Source organism: Lissotriton vulgaris, chromosome 5 (genome assembly GCF_964263255.1).
Source record: "Lissotriton vulgaris chromosome 5, aLisVul1.2, whole genome shotgun sequence".
NCBI lineage: Eukaryota > Metazoa > Chordata > Amphibia > Caudata > Salamandridae > Lissotriton > Lissotriton vulgaris.
Genome location: NC_141693.1, coordinates 1,417,717,850 through 1,417,734,593, shown reverse-complemented (window position 1 = coordinate 1,417,734,593; position 16,744 = coordinate 1,417,717,850). Strand labels below are relative to the sequence as shown.

At 45.8% G+C, this 16,744-nt stretch overlaps 1 protein-coding gene across 1 annotated transcript in view; it reads right to left on the bottom strand.

The window, feature by feature from the left end:
• Window positions 1-16,744, bottom strand: part of DDX20 (DEAD-box helicase 20) — a 302,908-nt gene that overhangs the window by 217,504 nt on the left and 68,660 nt on the right. Inside the window, exons 2-3 of the mRNA XM_086923351.1 lie at window positions 12,422-12,516; window positions 8,849-9,017 (exon numbers count right to left, since the gene is read on the bottom strand). Coding sequence (XP_086779477.1) covers window positions 8,849-9,017; window positions 12,422-12,516 — 264 coding nt within the window. The remainder of the gene's footprint in view (window positions 1-8,848; window positions 9,018-12,421; window positions 12,517-16,744) is intronic.

Genomic DNA, 16,744 nt, shown 5'->3' with positions numbered 1-16,744 from the left:
GTCCTCCGGGCGGTGGGGCTGGGCCCCAACTTTTGTCGCTTGATTCGCATCCTATACATGGCCCCTCGCTCCAGGGTGAGACTGGGAGCAGCACGATCGGAGGAGTGGCAACTGGGATGGGGTACACGCCAGGGGTGTCCCCTCTCACCGCTCCTGTTTGCCCTGATTATAGAACTCTTTGCTGTCCGAATCCGTACGGAAATGGCGCCATGGGGCATTACGGTGGGGGACACGTGCAGTGTCATCTCCTTGTATGCGGATGACGCCTTATTTTATTTGACGGCTCCGCAGGAGGCAATGTCGATTTTGCTACACCACCTGGATCGGTTCTGTGAGGCGTCGGGACTGAAACTCAACCGCGGCACGTTTTTGATATTGCCACTTGCGGGGTATAGTTTGGTGCCACTGGAATACTTGCCGGACCTCGGGCTGCGCTGTGAACAGGAGGCATTCCATTATATCGGCAACCAGGTGGCCCGACGGACTCGCAGCTGCTGGTCTGGAATATCGATCGGACTCTTAAGTCCCTACAGATATCGGTGTCCTTTTGAAATTCCTTGCCGCTTTCTTTAATGGGACAGCTAGCCGTCGCTAAGATGGTGATGCTTCCCAGGATGCTATACGTCCTCCAGAATTCCTTCCTTAACATGATGCTTACGTCTCCGCTTTGGGCGGGACGACGCAGCAGGGTAGCCCTTCATACTGTCGTTCAGAGCTATGAGAAGGGAGGCCTGGAGGCGCTGCAATTCGACCTATAATATTATGCGGCATAACTGCAGCCGGCAGCCCGGTGGTTTGCGGACGCAGACAGCTGGGAGACACGACTCTTGGCGGGCATAACAGGTCGCACTGATGCAGGGTAGGGGAGCTGACGACACTCTGCATATGTTGTACGCCACACTGCAGGTATCTGGCAGCGGTATGTGGAGTAGGTTTTACGGCGGGCGCCCTTCCATAAGGAGCTACCGATCTGGATACTGGCCCCTTTAGTTGCCATGGAGAAGTACATATCCTTTGGCAACTGGCGGGCGGGAGGATGTGAGACACTAGCTGATCTCTACCCTAACGAGTCCTTCCTGACTTATGAGCAGGCGGAGTAGACTTTCGGTCTTAGAGGGGGGCAGTACCTGCACTACCGGGGACTCCAATATGTGGTAAAAGTTGCCTGGTCTCAGTTCCCGGAAGCACCCCCGATGTCCCACACTCTAAACATCCTTCTTTCCGGCGGTAAGGGGTGTAGATTAATCTCACTGCTATATTCAGCTATGAAACAGGATTCCACTCCACCGGTGTCACCTTCCTGGGTGGCATGGGAGGCAGACCTTGGCACTACCCTGGAATAGGGGCAGTGGAAGCGTATAGGGTCCCTCACGCGCAAGGTATCGTGCAATGCACGGTTCAAAATAATACACTTTTATTTCATGCACCGTACCGATCTGACTCCGATATCATTGAAACGTATCTCTGGGGACAGGGGGGGGGGGGACAGCTGCCCCAGATGTGGTGTGGGGGGAGCGGGATTCCTACATTTACCCTGGGACTGCCCTTTGGTCAAGAGCTTCTGGACGGTGGAGGTAGAGCGCATAGTCCTCACCACAGGCCTTCGGATAGCCATGAATCCCTTACATTGTTTACTGGCGTTGGTTCCCAAGCCCAAGAGATGGAACCTTTCCTATAAACTATTGAAATTAATGTTGGTGCTTGCTAGGCGTAGAGTGGCGATTACCTGGATAGGACAGAGGGTCCCAGAGGTGTCCACCTGGCTCAAGAAAGTGAGAGAATGGTCCCTGTCTGAGGAAACGCATATGCAGCTCACGCGGAGGGACGAGAAGCTGCAGGATGATTTACTCGCCTGGGGAATTATGTGTGCCTCAGGGCTGGCAGAAAGGGGGCGGTCTTCCCAAAGTGAGTCTGATGGGGCAAGCGACAAATTGTTCTCACCAGTGGGGTCGGGGTCTGACGGGGAGGGAGGGGGTGGGGACTACTAGGGCTTATTAATTACAGGGAATTGGGCGGTGCTCAGCTGCTGCCTCATGCTGTTATTTATTCTTTGATATTCTGTTACTCCTCATGTGTCTTACCTGTCCAGGTGATAGCTGTGTCCTCAAGTGCCGTAATGAGGTTATCGAGCTGTCTACATGTGTTGTAACGATGCCAATTGGGGGGGTTGTACATTTATAACCAAAAAAAAAGGAAAAAATAAAAAAAGTGAGGCTGAAGCATGTATTATGCCACTCCTGGAAAGCCTTCCAAAATGGCACCACAGGTCTGCTACTGCAGCCTGGGTAAGGTGGTGCTTGCACTCCTTACGAAGATATAGGCCACCTATATCTACTTTTAAATACAGACACATATAAACCTAAAAGTCACTCCTATTGCAGGCCTTAACAATCCTGAAGGCAGAGTGCTTGGTTTTGAGTGAGAGGGTGCCCAAGCATGAGTCGAGGACCTCTGCAGCTTTCGGAATCACTTATCTGAAGCTGTAATGTGATACAGCCAAACCATATACTCTTAAGTGCATTATAACCTTGCGGTAAATGCTAACTTTGGAACCGCTGGAACATGTCGTCTTTAGTGTCAAACACTCTGGAATCCTAAACCCCTGCCAGTCCTGGCAGCGGAGGTAGAATTCCACCCTTCTAGAGGGAGAAAACATATACACCTTTACTTAACCGGTAATAGTATAAAAGAGCCCCAGCATCACAAAATGGATGCTGCTGCCACGAACACAAGTCTGACCTCCTGCAGCTGGACGAAACTCCGGCAGGGGAGGCCTGGACAATAGGTTTCCTGTCACAGGGAGGTGCAACCATCTCCCCAGACAGGCTTTAGTGTATTGGGGCTGGGCGGGTGCATTCAGTGAATGCTTTTCAGACAGTGCTGGGGGCACACTTGGTGTACCTGTGCATGCCCCAGTTCAAACCGGTTGCAGGGGCACTCAGCCCCTGCTCTGGAGCAAAACTGGACAAAGGGGAAGGGGTGTAACCACCCCCTCCCCAGGTCGTCCCATAGGTGGGACCTTAGAGTTAGTCCAATCCCTAAACTTAGTATAAGTATAGGAACCCATTCCTTAAGACTTCAGATTACCCTGGACAAAACTCTGCAACATATATCCTGGAACTTCGACATTCTATTTTGACTAGAAGACGGAAGGATCTCCCTTGGGGTCAAGGAGTGACTACCCTGTTCAAACAGGCACCAAAGAAGCATCTTGCTGGTCTGCATTTCCAAGGCTCCCGCCGGATCCCGGAGGATTTTCGACACTGACTTCCAGACATCTCCGAGGCAGACACGAGATCACAGCAGAGTTGAGACCTGTAGCCATCACGAGAGACGTGGGACCGTAACTCCTGGACACTGTGCACATTTGCAAGTGCATCTACTACCCGAGCTTTACCAAAGTTGTGCATTGGGCTACTCGTAGTCCAAGCCCTGAGCACCATCTGCACCGAAGATTGTGGGCCTATACCCCACGAGTGTCCGTGGGCCCGCTTCTAGCATTTCTGCTTGAGGCCCCTTCGCGAACCCAGGTCCGTCTACTGGCGAGTCCCCACAAAGGTAACTCTTTTGTTTCGTGGGTTTCCATGGTTGCTCCAGATGTGCCCTGACTCCCCTCCAAAGGGTGAGTCCCTCAGACCTTGCTGGTCTGCTCCGAAGCCAATCTTTGCATTCTGTGTGGGTTGCTGTTGCCAAGGCTTGTTGGGTCCAATCCGGATATAGACACCGCAGCACTCTATATCCGACGTGGGACAGCTCGAATCCAGCTCCTGGTTGTCATCAACGCCTCCTGGTCCTTGTGGCTGAAGAGTCAAGCTTCACCTTCTGCACCTGAAATCACCTGACGTCGGTGGGCATCTTCTTCTTGCCTCTCTGGTCACTGGCAAGTGATCCACTATGTCCCCTCTGCTTTCAGGTTCTTCAGATCTCCGATCCACCCTTGGATCCATCCAGACACTTTTCACCTGGTCGCTTGCAGCACTTCTTTGCAGCTCTCCATAGGAAATGACGACGAAACCAGACACAAAAAGACACCTATGCACCCAGGGAAGCCGGGTGAGGTAACAAGAGTACTTCGGTGCTCCCGTGGGTCTCGACTCTCGAACTATCCAGTTCTCAAGGGGTTTGCTCCTAGTCCACTCCTAAGTGTCCCTAATTTTTAAAATTCTAATCGCAACTTTCTCCATAGAAGGCAATGGTGGTTCGCGGCTGTGTTTAGACACTGCACGCGTCCCCCGTGGGTCTCCTGCGTCCCTACCTTGGGTGGTTCCTGGTTGCCCCAGCCGTTCTACCGGCCCCAGGTCTCATCTCTATCTCTGTAGTGGTACGTATACCACTTTTTTAGTATATGGTTTACGAAACCCCTAGGGCTAAACGTATACTGTGCTAATTTACTGTGTGCTAAATAAGTTAACTGTATGTATTTTTGCATCTAGCCTCATAAAGAGACTAGAGGGATGTGTTAAGATTAAATACATATATTTTATATATATACCTGGTGTGGTTCTCCTTTCATTTGGTCATTACAAGAGATTATAGACTGATAAAACAAGCTGCTTTACATTCCTTCAAGACTTAGCCTGAAGGCTGCTCTCCAAAACTACCACTAGGATAGCTTTCCATATAGGTTGTCTTTAAACCTACAATCAATAAGGGTCGTTTGGACTGGTGCAAGGTGCCCACTAGAATAGTGGACAGCATATGCCAAGCCAACTTCACACCCAGCAACTGCGGTTGTTGCTTATTGATAGGTGAACTGGACCAGGTGGTTCAAAGAGAAAATGACTGCCAGTTTTTCAGGGCACACAGTTCACACGTTCCCGACCTGACTGGATGGAACACAGGAAGGAAAAGGGAGAGTTGATCCCTCCGAGCCTCAGTTCTAGCACCTCAAAGGTGAGTTCCCAGTCTAAAGGGGCAGTGGGTCATGGACTGCCCACTTGAGCAGCCTCATGCTAGGCCTGGGTTGTGAGGGCTACAAACTGAGTAACTGATGTCACAAGGACATGGATGTGTAGTTTATTTTGCTACCTACTTCATTGCAGTCTCATGCAGCACTGACAACCAAAATTGGCAAGCATCTACAGTCAATGGCAGTGAGACACACTGAATTAGTTAGGGAGAATCCAAGTCACTAGCATGTCCACCCACAGCAGAAAAGTAGATATAGATTGAAGGCGAGTGTAAGCCACAAACAAGCCTTCTTTATGCCCTATGCCTGCTGTTCCAAAGAGCACTCTGCCATGGGCATAGCTTCAAAGGGCTGTACAAGCGGGGTCCAGTCACCAGCATCTTTTTCAATTTTTTCACTCAGAATAGGAGGGATGACCAAAACCAGGCCACCAGTGGCCAAGGAGTTCCGTAAATGGAAGTCCTTGGACCTTCCTGGTTTGTTAAAGACCCTGACCACTACCCTTCCTTCCTTGGGCGAGGATGCAGAATCTAGTGAAGGGGTGCTCTCAAACTGGCTACTTCAAGCAGCCGACCTTCATGCCCCTGTGGTGAGTCTTCCAAATCTACGAGAGAATGACGCCCACAAATGGTTTTCCCCTGAACTAAAATTACTTAAATTGGGGATTAGACAAAAGGAAAGGAAGTGGAGAGCAAATTACTTGTCACAAGATAGAGAAATATATTGTTTGGCAAGGAAACTATCAAAAAACCTTGCATCAATATAAGACCAACTACTTCTCTGCAAAAATGTTGAACTCTACGAATAGGTCCAAAGATATTTTTAACATTGTGAATGAGCTTTGTGATGACAATCGAACCGCCCCGTCAATAGCACCCACGCAAAAACTGTGTGATTCCCTGAACGAGTTCTTTTTTGAGAAAATCGTGACCATCAAACAGAGTATCACTAGTTCCCCCACCCCACTACCTCTGGCCGACATTTTTTACAATTCCTCTACGCTTTATGTATTTCCCCTCATCGACTCCAAAACACTATCTGAATTGATGGCACGTGTTAAGTCAGGCTCACCAGATGACATTTGTCCACCTTACATCATTAAGGAGATAGCACAGGCTATCCCCCAAAGCATTCTCCCGCTCTTAAATAAATCTCTTGAACAAGGCATGGTACCTGATAGCTTTAAGCAAGCACTGTTGATCCCTTTGATCAAGAAACCTGGCCTGGATCTTCATGATCCCTCAAGTTACAGGCCGATCTCCTTGTTGCCTTTTTTGTCGAAAATCCTAGAAGCACATGTCTCCAACTGTCTATCCAATTTTATCGAAAGCACAGAATATCTAGAACCCAATCAGGCAGGGTTTCGTCCCTGTCATTCTACAGAGACAGTGATTTTGGCAGTTCAGAACACCTTGCGTTGCAACGCAGACAGGGACGTCCACCAGGCACTGGTACTCCTGGATTTGTCGGCCGCGTTCGACACGGTTGACTACGCCATCTTGGTCAAGCGTGTCGAACAGGCCGGCCTCAGGAGGCCCGCCTTGTGCTGGTTGAAGTCCTTCATCTCCAACCGCACTCAAGCTGTGAGATTGGGAACATTCACAGCCCCCAAGAGAAAGTCCACCTGCGGAGTGCCTCAGGGATTGTCTCTGTCTCCACTTTTATTTAATCTGTATCTGCGCCCCTTACTTTACTCTTTGAAAAATTATAAGGTCACTATTTTTAATTACGCAGACGATCTGCAACTGGTATTTCCTCTGAATTCCCCTGATGCCGTGTCGGAATTTCAACAGGTCATGTGCCACATCCAGAGATGGATGAATCTAAACCACTTGAAACTTAACTCAGGCAAGACAGAGTTGGTCTTGCCTGGGAAAAGTGAAATTAGCTGGGGGCCTCACTTCTGGCCTCCTGACCTGGGTGCCCCTCCGACTAAATACAACACTGTCAAGAGTCTAGGGTTTACTCTTAGCAACGATTTAGCTCTTAAAGCCCTGATTGGAACGGTTGTATCTTCTAGTTTTTTCCAACTGCGGAAGAATAAGAAAATTTCTCATTTGTTGACCCACTCTGCACTCATTGAAGCAGTCATTGCCCTAGTCTTGTCCCGCCTAGATTATTCTAACAGTCTGTATCTAGGACTCCCAGCTGGGCAACTGAAAAGATTACAGTATGTCCAAAATCAGGCAGCTAGGCTTATCTATAATTTACCCAAATGACAATCTATTAGGACAGGACTAGCTAACCTTCACTGGTTACCAATAGGTCAGAGAGCTATATTTAAAACCGGTTGCATTATATTCAAGGCTTTACAAGGGAAAGGCCCCAAATTTATGATCAACCTGGTGTGTAAATATACCCCTTCACGCAATCTTAGATCTGCTCACAAAGATCTGTTAACTATCCCCTTAGTTAGGAGGAAGCGTCAAGGTGGTAGCTCTTTTCAGTTCTTGGCCGCCTCTTTGTGGAACTTTCTGCCTGCCTCCTTGAGACAAAGCGATAGTCTCCTTAATTTTAGACACGCCTTTAAGACCTGGCTTTTCAGACAGGCATATCCTTAGATTAGTTTTCTGACTTTCATGTTGTTGTGCTGTTGTGTTGCTGTTCCCAAAAGTTTCGATAGCGCCATGAAGCCCATGGGCGTACGTGCGCTGTATAAATTAAATTTAACATAACATAACATTTAACGTAAGGTGGTACCACACGGCTTCCCCTCCCTCCAGCATCCGTATGCCTTTGTCCTTGAATGGGACAGTTATAATTCTTAAGAGGTCTTAATGGTGTGATTCAGCTGGCCTCTAAACATTCCAAAACCACAAGAGATGAGAGGGGTCTGACCAGGGTTGTGCAGTCTGGTCATGTGCAGACGCAGTGATTAGACTTCCTGCATTTGTTAAATGTAATGTCATATCTTATTCATGATCTGCAATGAATCATATAGGTATGTTTTACAGATGTGGCGGATGGTCTTGATTGCTTCAAGATTCTCTGAAAAGTTACAGCTTTTTAATGCACAATAGACTGTGCTTGTTTTATAAAGAATATGGTTGGAATAGTCTGAAAGACAGACTGTCTAAAGAAACGTATTATTGAACTGATTTCCCTAGTTCTACAGAACAATGTATGTGCCTTTTCATCAGTGCACAATATTTACGCGAATTACTGATGAATGTTAGAGGGACGAAACCCAGTGTCAGCATTCCCAAAATGGTAACCCACATGCCCATGTATTGCTCATATACAGTCGTTATCTAATCCTGCGTTGTGGCAGTCACTTTCAGCTCTACTCCACTGATAGGAAAGAGAAACTACAGCCCGGGATGCTCAGCGAGGAGATTTGTTTTTTCTAAATGTTGTGAGTTTGTAGTTTTTTTCATGCACCATATGACTCTTGTATAGCGCCTACTGTAGACTGAGCTGCCTCTAATGGTGCCTGGGAGAGTACAGGTTGTGGCGAGGTGTTCACGATGGGACACATTTGAGATCTCTAGAATCGAGGCTGAAGTCAGGTTAAGATTCTCACGGGCCTGACTTTGGATCATAAGGGTGTGCAGATGCTCATCCGGTCCCTGGTATATCGTCTGGGCTGAGCACACAGAGCGATACTCACATGTGTGCAGATTGTAATTACCACCTTCCGTGAAAGTGGAAAGGAGGAATACACAGCAGTTGCAATATTGACAGCCCCAAAGGAAAAGAAACCGCTTTATACAAAGTTAAGGAGAGTGTATGCTTATTGTGAGAGTAAGTAATGAGGAGTGAGTGAGAATAAGTGAGTGATTGAGAATGAATACAGTGAGTGCTGTGGAATGATAAAAACGTGAGTGAGTAGAATAATCTAGAATAATCTGGGCTACCTTGCTTAGCTGGTTTGCATTCAGTGCATGCTTTACGCCTCACCCGTTTCAAAGATCACCAGCCGGCACTGGCCTCACTGACCTGGAGAGCCAACAGCTATGTGGCATTTCTTGAGTCTGGCCTTATCCAGCTGCAAAGGGGTTCCTCCGATGAAGACGTGGCACTCCAACCCCTCCATCTTCATCCCGATGGCCATGGTGACCGAATGAATCTGCACAGCGATTTCTCGTGTGGGAGCCAACACAAGGATCTGAAAAGGAAAAAACACCTAAGCAAGGGATCCAAAAATTGTTATTTGGTAAAACATTAATGACATCCCATTTCACATCCGACACGGTCATATACTGGCCCTATTCCCATTAAAAGGGGTGTCCTACTAATTAAATGTATTTGGGTGGAAATTGAGATGAGGTATTTACTAACTACATTCCTTCTCCTAAAAGGGGAGCATATGGACTTTTTCCATTTAACTTAAGCTACATGATTTTACTTAAAAACAACTTCTCCTCTCAACTAACTTATCTACATTGCACACTTTTTAGCAGCACACATGGGGTTTGGGTTTTTCATTGGTTTGTTGTTTATACTTTTGACAATGCACCTGCATATAGAAGCGTGCATACCCAGCTTAATACGTAAAATGGCGACTGCGCTTTTGTTTTCTTATGCGGCTCACCAAAAATAACTTTACAAACACAAGTCCGGTGAAGCACTAGGGCTGTGTGTTGGGTGTAAGCAGGACTGCATCCTACTGGCCAGACTCAAGGCCGATGGGGCCAGCGGCGTGGTCCACACAGTGTCCACAGAGGAAGAACGTGGGGACTCGTCATCCGGATTCTGACGGGGTTCTCCTGCTTTCCGCCATGTGCTGGTGCTGGGCGCTGCAAGGAGGTGCAGAGATGACTGCAACAGAGGCGGCTCTAGGCTCATGGTGGCCCTGCGCAGGGAGCGTAGGTAGGGGTCCCCGGAAGAGGGGGTCCGGGCGGGGCGGCGGGGGGTTAGGGTGTTTGGAAGTGGAACAGAGCCGGAGGCCACTAAATCCCTGCCTGGGGCCTCCACGCAAATATGTATCCATCCTCAGAGGATTATTATATTAAGGATATATATAGGCTTTCCTGTTTTCAGTTTCTATTTTTGGTAAATTCTGGTGGTGTTTTTTCAGTGTTTTCCAGTGATTTCAATAGCTTAAAAAAACAGTGGTTACCCATTTTCGCTCCATTAAAAACAACAGAAACAGTGTTTTTCCGGTGTTTATGGAACGTTTTGCTTTTATTATTGCTTGCTTTCTGCACTGATAATGCATGACATATAGAAAGTGTACCACAGTGTATGTGAGGTCCAAATACATTTTTACAAATCAAACTTATTGTAGTACACCATAAAATACCTTCTTCAATGAGTCTTTCATAATGCTCGCTCACTCTTTCCTTCCCATGTATCCGTGAAAAGTCCCTCTCAACAATGACGGATGCACAACTGTTTCACAGGAAGGAGCCTGTGCTCCAAACCATCGAAACAGGGCTGCAGCAGGCTGTGGCCAGATGATGGCTCAGACCAGGGCACATGGGAAGGGTTCGTCCACAGCAGAGGTAAGGAGAGGCCCTCAGTGAGGACCATACGGCTGCCCTACTCTAGTGACAGCTCTTGCGCATGTTTTACCAAATGTATTTGCTCCCGAATTCTCAATTCACCTCTTGATTGCAGTAACATTATTACTGCTGGGGGCCCTATCCCCCAAAGTTAACGCCCAACTGTAGATGAGGGCCTCAGTAGGGTCTGTCTACAACATGCGCCTCTACCAACCCTGCGGTCATACACAACAGAGTAGCTTCTTACTCAACCAACCAGAAAGCACCTTGAGGCCTCTACAAGAGGTAGGAGAGCACTATGGCAGCACGATTGCAGTGACATTCTGAATTTGAAAGAGCAATATCAGCATATGCCTCTTAATGTTCAGTGGGAATTGGCATTTTGTGCTCACTTTGTGACTGCATTAACTTTGTAGAGCTGCCGCCAGACAGGTAAGATCACAGCATAGTGCTACCTGATTCGGAATACCAGTACTGGGCAGCTCAGGGAGTGCAGCAGACAAAAAGATCAATCAGCAAATTATGCCTGATGGTGCTGACCGAGTAGCTACACCACACAAGGCCTAGTTGGATCCCTAGTCTGTCTGCTTTTCTGACACATCCCAGCTGGAGACCACTTCCCCTATGTAGGGCCTGAGGGTACGCCAAGTGTCAAAGTACTGTGCAGAGTGACATTGTATGATCTCTCCATTACTGGGTTGGTACGATCACAATCTAGTACCACCTGACTTAAAATCGTTGTTCCTCATAGAGCTGAGACAGGAGTGTAGTCAGCATAAAAACACCCACTCTATGCACAGGCCCACAAGTGAGGCACCAGCTATCTTGTTCAAACATCTAGTCTGCTAGGTTTTCTCTTGCCGCCAGAAAGGCTGCTTGTTCTAGGAATGGGCCCTGATAGAGGCTGGTCAAGGAAGAGGGTTGACAAAGATCCGACCCTAGTTGCCAGGAGTGTGCATGAGCTGAAAATGAATAATAAATTCAGAGTTGTTCAGTGCAGGGAGCTCCAAAGAGATGCAAAGCACTGTGCCAACAGATATAGGTGTAAGGTACACCATTAGTGGATATAAGCACTCTGCCAACAGATAAAAAGTGTAGCATGTGAAAGGTGCATCGTTACGACACCTCGTTTGTTGATGACAGATGATGGAGTGGTTTAACAACTGTAGCAGCCACCCCGTCCTCTCAAGGAACGAGTCAAGTACTGCCTTCTGCGGTCTTGGTGGTGACTACTGGAGGGTGGACAGCATCACTCATACACTTTGTCACTGTGGCCTTGTGAGAACCACTTGATGGGGATTCTGAAAGGCTACTTTGGGCAAGAAAGTGACAAGTGCTCTTTCAAAAAACTAGCCCGCTTTGCCCATAACCAGCTCACCCACAGAGCCTTCCTTCTTCCCCTCTCCTATTTATGCAGCTTTCTGGAGAGATTTGCCTTCGGTAATTGAAAGTGCAGTTAAAGAAAATGTAAATGTGTGGGGGAGGGGCTGTGGCCTTTCTTCCAAAGAGTGTGATTTATTAAGTGTACTTTTAAAATATAAAGTAGTCCTTAGTGTTCTGCAATGCACCAGTCAAATGGTGATGAACGGATACGCCCAAACAGTCAGTGGCTCTCGGGTGAGAGAACTGAGCAAAGACCTCTTGGGAAAGAAATCCCTCAAATTAGTTGGGCGCTGGTCATCAGTGCTGCTCTACAGATTTGAAAGCCAGAAGTTACTAGAAGGGTATGACGCGCGACCCTAGAACTACCACCTACTAAGAAATCAAATTAAGCATGCTCAAGAAAGCATGCAGCTTCTGATAAATCGTAGAGCAAATGTGTAAAAGTTAAAATAGGTCACCCCACTGGGCACATTAATGGGTGTAATATCAGAAGGGCTTTTTCTGAGGCCACCAACAGTGACCCCACGCCATGGGTAACATCTGTTAAAAAGAAAATGGTGGCAGAAACAAATACAATGCAACAACAAACATAATGTAAGGAAAACCCCATTTCTTTAATTCTTGGCCCATTAAAAACTGTGGATTGCCACCAACTTGTCAGACAACTCCGTACAAAACTTACCTGCGTTTCTACATTTTCTAATATTAGCGAGTCCAAAGCAATAGTTGAAAAGACGCAAGTCTTCCCAGTGCCAGACTTGGCCTGCACTATTAAATCTGTAAGAAAAAAAAGAAATATCAAATTAACATTATGGTTGAAAGTCACAAATATGGTCTCTGAAGAACTGTCCTTGCAAAGGTGCGACTTTTGCAATATTGGAGTACGCAGGGTGCAATTCAAGCGATCTGAAGCCAGCAGCGCCAGGAAATTACATATGTGCGGGCCACTGTTACAATTAGTAGCGGCCAATCTGGGGACTGGTTTTGGAGGTTGGAGGAGGAGGGGAATTCACTTAGCCAGCGAATCCAAAATTAAGTTTTAAACCTTTCAAATTGACGATGAGGTTGACATTGTAACAGTATTTTAACAGCGCCCGAGAGCCTAATCAACCAGAATTGCAAAACGAGGACTATATTACAGCTGCATCTCAGGATGTATTTTCGGAGTGTAAAACAAAACATTGTTTGCTGTGTGGCGGTAAAATGAATAGCAGATTTTTAATGCATCACAATTGTCTTCTATGCTGCATTTCTTCTAAGCAAAGGTTTCAGTAAAGTGCCTCTCAATGAAGACAGGAAAAAAAACACTAATAGAGTCGCTTGTAAATGGGCATAAATAAGATAGAGCGTCTTGAACCTATGAATGAAGCATTTATGCATAGCTTGACCTCGAGGTCGGTGCTAGTATTGGGGCACCACATGCCCTCTTGCTAGAATTATGTAGTTAATGGATCACTTTTGGATATGGTGAGCACACGGACAAAAGCGTGACAGTTTCTGACCAAACCACAACATTACTCTTACATACAAAGGCCAAACACCATAAGCCAGGTTTTGTCGTCGGAGCAGAAAGAATAATGTAGGAGAATCTGGTTACACTTTAACACAAATGAGGCAACTGAGCACATGCTTCCCCCATAAATAGTAACTCGTGGAAAAATTGTATCACACCGCAGTACAAACATACACATATTCTAGTGTACAATAAAAAACAGGCACAGGAAAGCCAATATGTCTGACCCTGGCACAGTTGCAACTTTATTTATACAAAAATATGAAAAGGCATTAACAGTTTAAAAGTATAAGGTAGTAAAAATGCTGTTTGACATATACTGGATAGCAAAAAAATAAACAGGCACTGGCAAACCCAAAAGGTCTGGCCCATGGGCGACCTCTTTGGCAATCGGGTACGGAGGGGGGTGGATAAGGGGATGCTTGAAAAAAGTGCTATAAAGCGGCCAGCACTGGCCGCTTTATAGCACATTTTAAGTGGAAGCACTAACATTGTAATTCCTCTTAGTGCTAGGACTATCAGCCGTTATTGGCTAAATGAAGTGGGACAGCCTACCCAACCATTTCACTGTTTAGGGGATTGGCTTGTGGTGTGCTTAATGGCATGTTTGTCAATGGTTTTTCTACTGCCACTTTAAGTAAGAGAATTCTCCTAGTATTGGGTGTTCCATATTCTTTGTAGAATTTCTGTAATAGAGGTTTGGCCAGTTGCTGCTGAACCTTCCTCTGTTGCGGTGGAGATGTTGCCGTGGGTCCCTTCCTTTGGATTTATGGAATAAACTACGTTTTTGATATACTATGAAGTCTCCAATCTCGGTCTGTCAGTTTCATCCCAATACTACATTTTGGTACCAGGAGGAGGGTGGAACTGTTTTTGACCGCTACATCGCATGTGTTTGCTACACTCGACCCACTGGCTGAAACCCATACTTTGGATCTACAGGGAAGCTTCTCATGGAAATTGCGTTTACACTCACATAAAGGTGGGTTACAACTTACTGTACATTTGACCCTGTATACCGTCCGTATTGTCAGTGACTGTCTGCCATTTTTAAGGTGTAACCAATGGGCCCTGCATTTACAGCATTTTTTAAACTGTTAACCTGTGCCACAAACCTGTTGGTCGTGCATGTGGGCTATGCGACCTTGAGAATGTGGTATATCAGCAATGGTATTCTTGCCCCAGCCTGCTTGCGTTTGTTCGGCTGTGGGAGCTCGAAGTTGCCTGCAGCAATAGAGTTCTCGCTCGGGCCTGCAAGGCTGTGGGAGCTCGGGGAGGTTGTATCTCAGCTAAAACATTCTTGCTCCAGCCTGCCTGTGTTCGTGGGAGCTCGAGGCTGTCTGTTCCGGTGGCGTTCTAGCATCGGCCTGAGAGCTCTTATGCCCTGTTCCCTTCAGAATCGTACTGCTTGTGCCCTAAGGATTCTGGTTAGAAACGTGTTTTTATCACACGCATAGCAGCCATTTTACTGCAGATTGCCTCTTGTTTCGACCATTGGATTACTGTGCTTGTTCCGTCACACTTCAACAGGGTAGTGTTTTTGTTGCAGCATCATTAATTCTCAGCATAGAAGCTATTTACTGTTTCGAGTTGGAGCGAGCTTCAGAAATAATTTTATTCTGGCTCGTGAAGTTAATCCCTTGTAACATGAACTAATTTATTAATGAGTTATTGCACGATTTGTTGTACTAAACCAATCTAGATTAAGGTTCTACATTTCATTACACGCGGGATTAATATTAAATGTGCTCATGTTGCATTTGCGAGTCTGTTTTAATAACATATAACTAATGTTGTTCTGTCTGTCCTATTGTCTTTGTCAACATTAATGCGGCTGATTAATTGATGGCATGTGCTTAGTTTAAATGTGCTATTGTCTATGTTATGTTGTTGATATATGTTGTGTTTGTTTATCTTTTTATCTGAAGAATCCTGTTGGACATTATGAAGAATGGTAGATTATAAATGTGCTGCTTTATTTGTGTGCTTCTGCTAGGTGACATATATTAACAGGTTAACATTAGCAATGAAGGGAGGGTAACAAAATGGTTTACATTGCTTGAATTAATTACTCTTCTGTGTTTGTTTAAATACTAGCCCGAGTGAAAGGTTTGAGGCCTATGGAATTATGGAGAGCGTTGCTTAGCCTGACTTAGAGGAGCCAATGTTATGTTGTATATTCCTTTAATACCGCGAGGTAAGAATGTAGAGTGTAGTGCGTGCATGTGTTCTATGTGGAACTGCTGTTGTAGGCTGAGCTGTTGAGAGGAAGACATCGCTTCCCTGGCTCTCACCTGTTTGTCACCTTTACTTGGAATAAATACTTTATTCTACAACTACAACGTGTTGATTACCTTACTACAAATTGGCGACGAGGGAAACTGGAGTTTGAGCGTCCTTACGAGAATAATCTTTCAAGAAGAATATCGAAGGAAATCTCGTTTAAAAAAAAGGAAGAAAGCGGACAGGAGCAAAAGACTTTCTGTGAGTTACATTTATTTTTTTTGCCTTCGTTTTGAAGTTGCCACCGCTTGCCGACTGCGCCTTAACTTATTTAACTATTGCGGGATTATCTATGCTCAGTGGCCTTAACGGAGCAACCGTTAATTGTCATCGCCTACCTGCATCATTTCAACTGCGCTCGCCATTCCACTGCATGCGCTGACTGTCAGGGGAACTGCGCGCGTCACTCATTAGCACGTCTTCAACAATTCCCTCAGGAACTGACGTCAGACGCAGGTCACGCAGCGTGACCCCAACGTGGCGGCCATTTTTAGCAAACTATGTTTACTTTTCGAGCATTTCTCGTGTTGAAGATCGGCATGTTGAAGAGATGTTTTGATACATCGTGAAGAGGCCTCGCACAAAAAAAAAAGGCAGTAACTATCTACAGAATACACATTCCGGACAATACAGTAAGGTGAAGCTATACTTATAAAAAAAAATATATAATATATATATTTTGTTATTGTGACATTATAACAGGTGAGAAAGTCGGGTGAAGGTTGTTTATTTTTTTCTAGTTATATTTGTACTTTCCAGTGCATGGAAGAAGGTGACTGCAGTGTAACTACTGTTAATAAGGACAGAGACATGGCACAACAAAATTTTTCCATTAGTCCTCCTGAACCATTTTGGGTTAAAGGTACCCAACCCAGTATAAAATGGTTAGAATGGAAAGAGTATTTTATTAATTATTTGGAAGCTGTTGATGAAACCAAAAAAATGAAACCTGAACAAAAAAAAGAGACTGTTACTACATTCTTTAGGACCCATAGGTTTAAAAACATTTTCAAGGATGAGTAAATCTGATGACTCCGATCTCGATGAATTTGAGAATGCCATCAAAAACATGGATAAGTACTTTGCTCCCAAAGTATGTATCGGGGTCATAAGGCACACATTTTTTCAAAGGAAGCAAACTAAAGAGGAAACTGTGGATGAATGGATGGACGATCTTAAAAAACTTGCCATTGATTGTAAATTTGACAA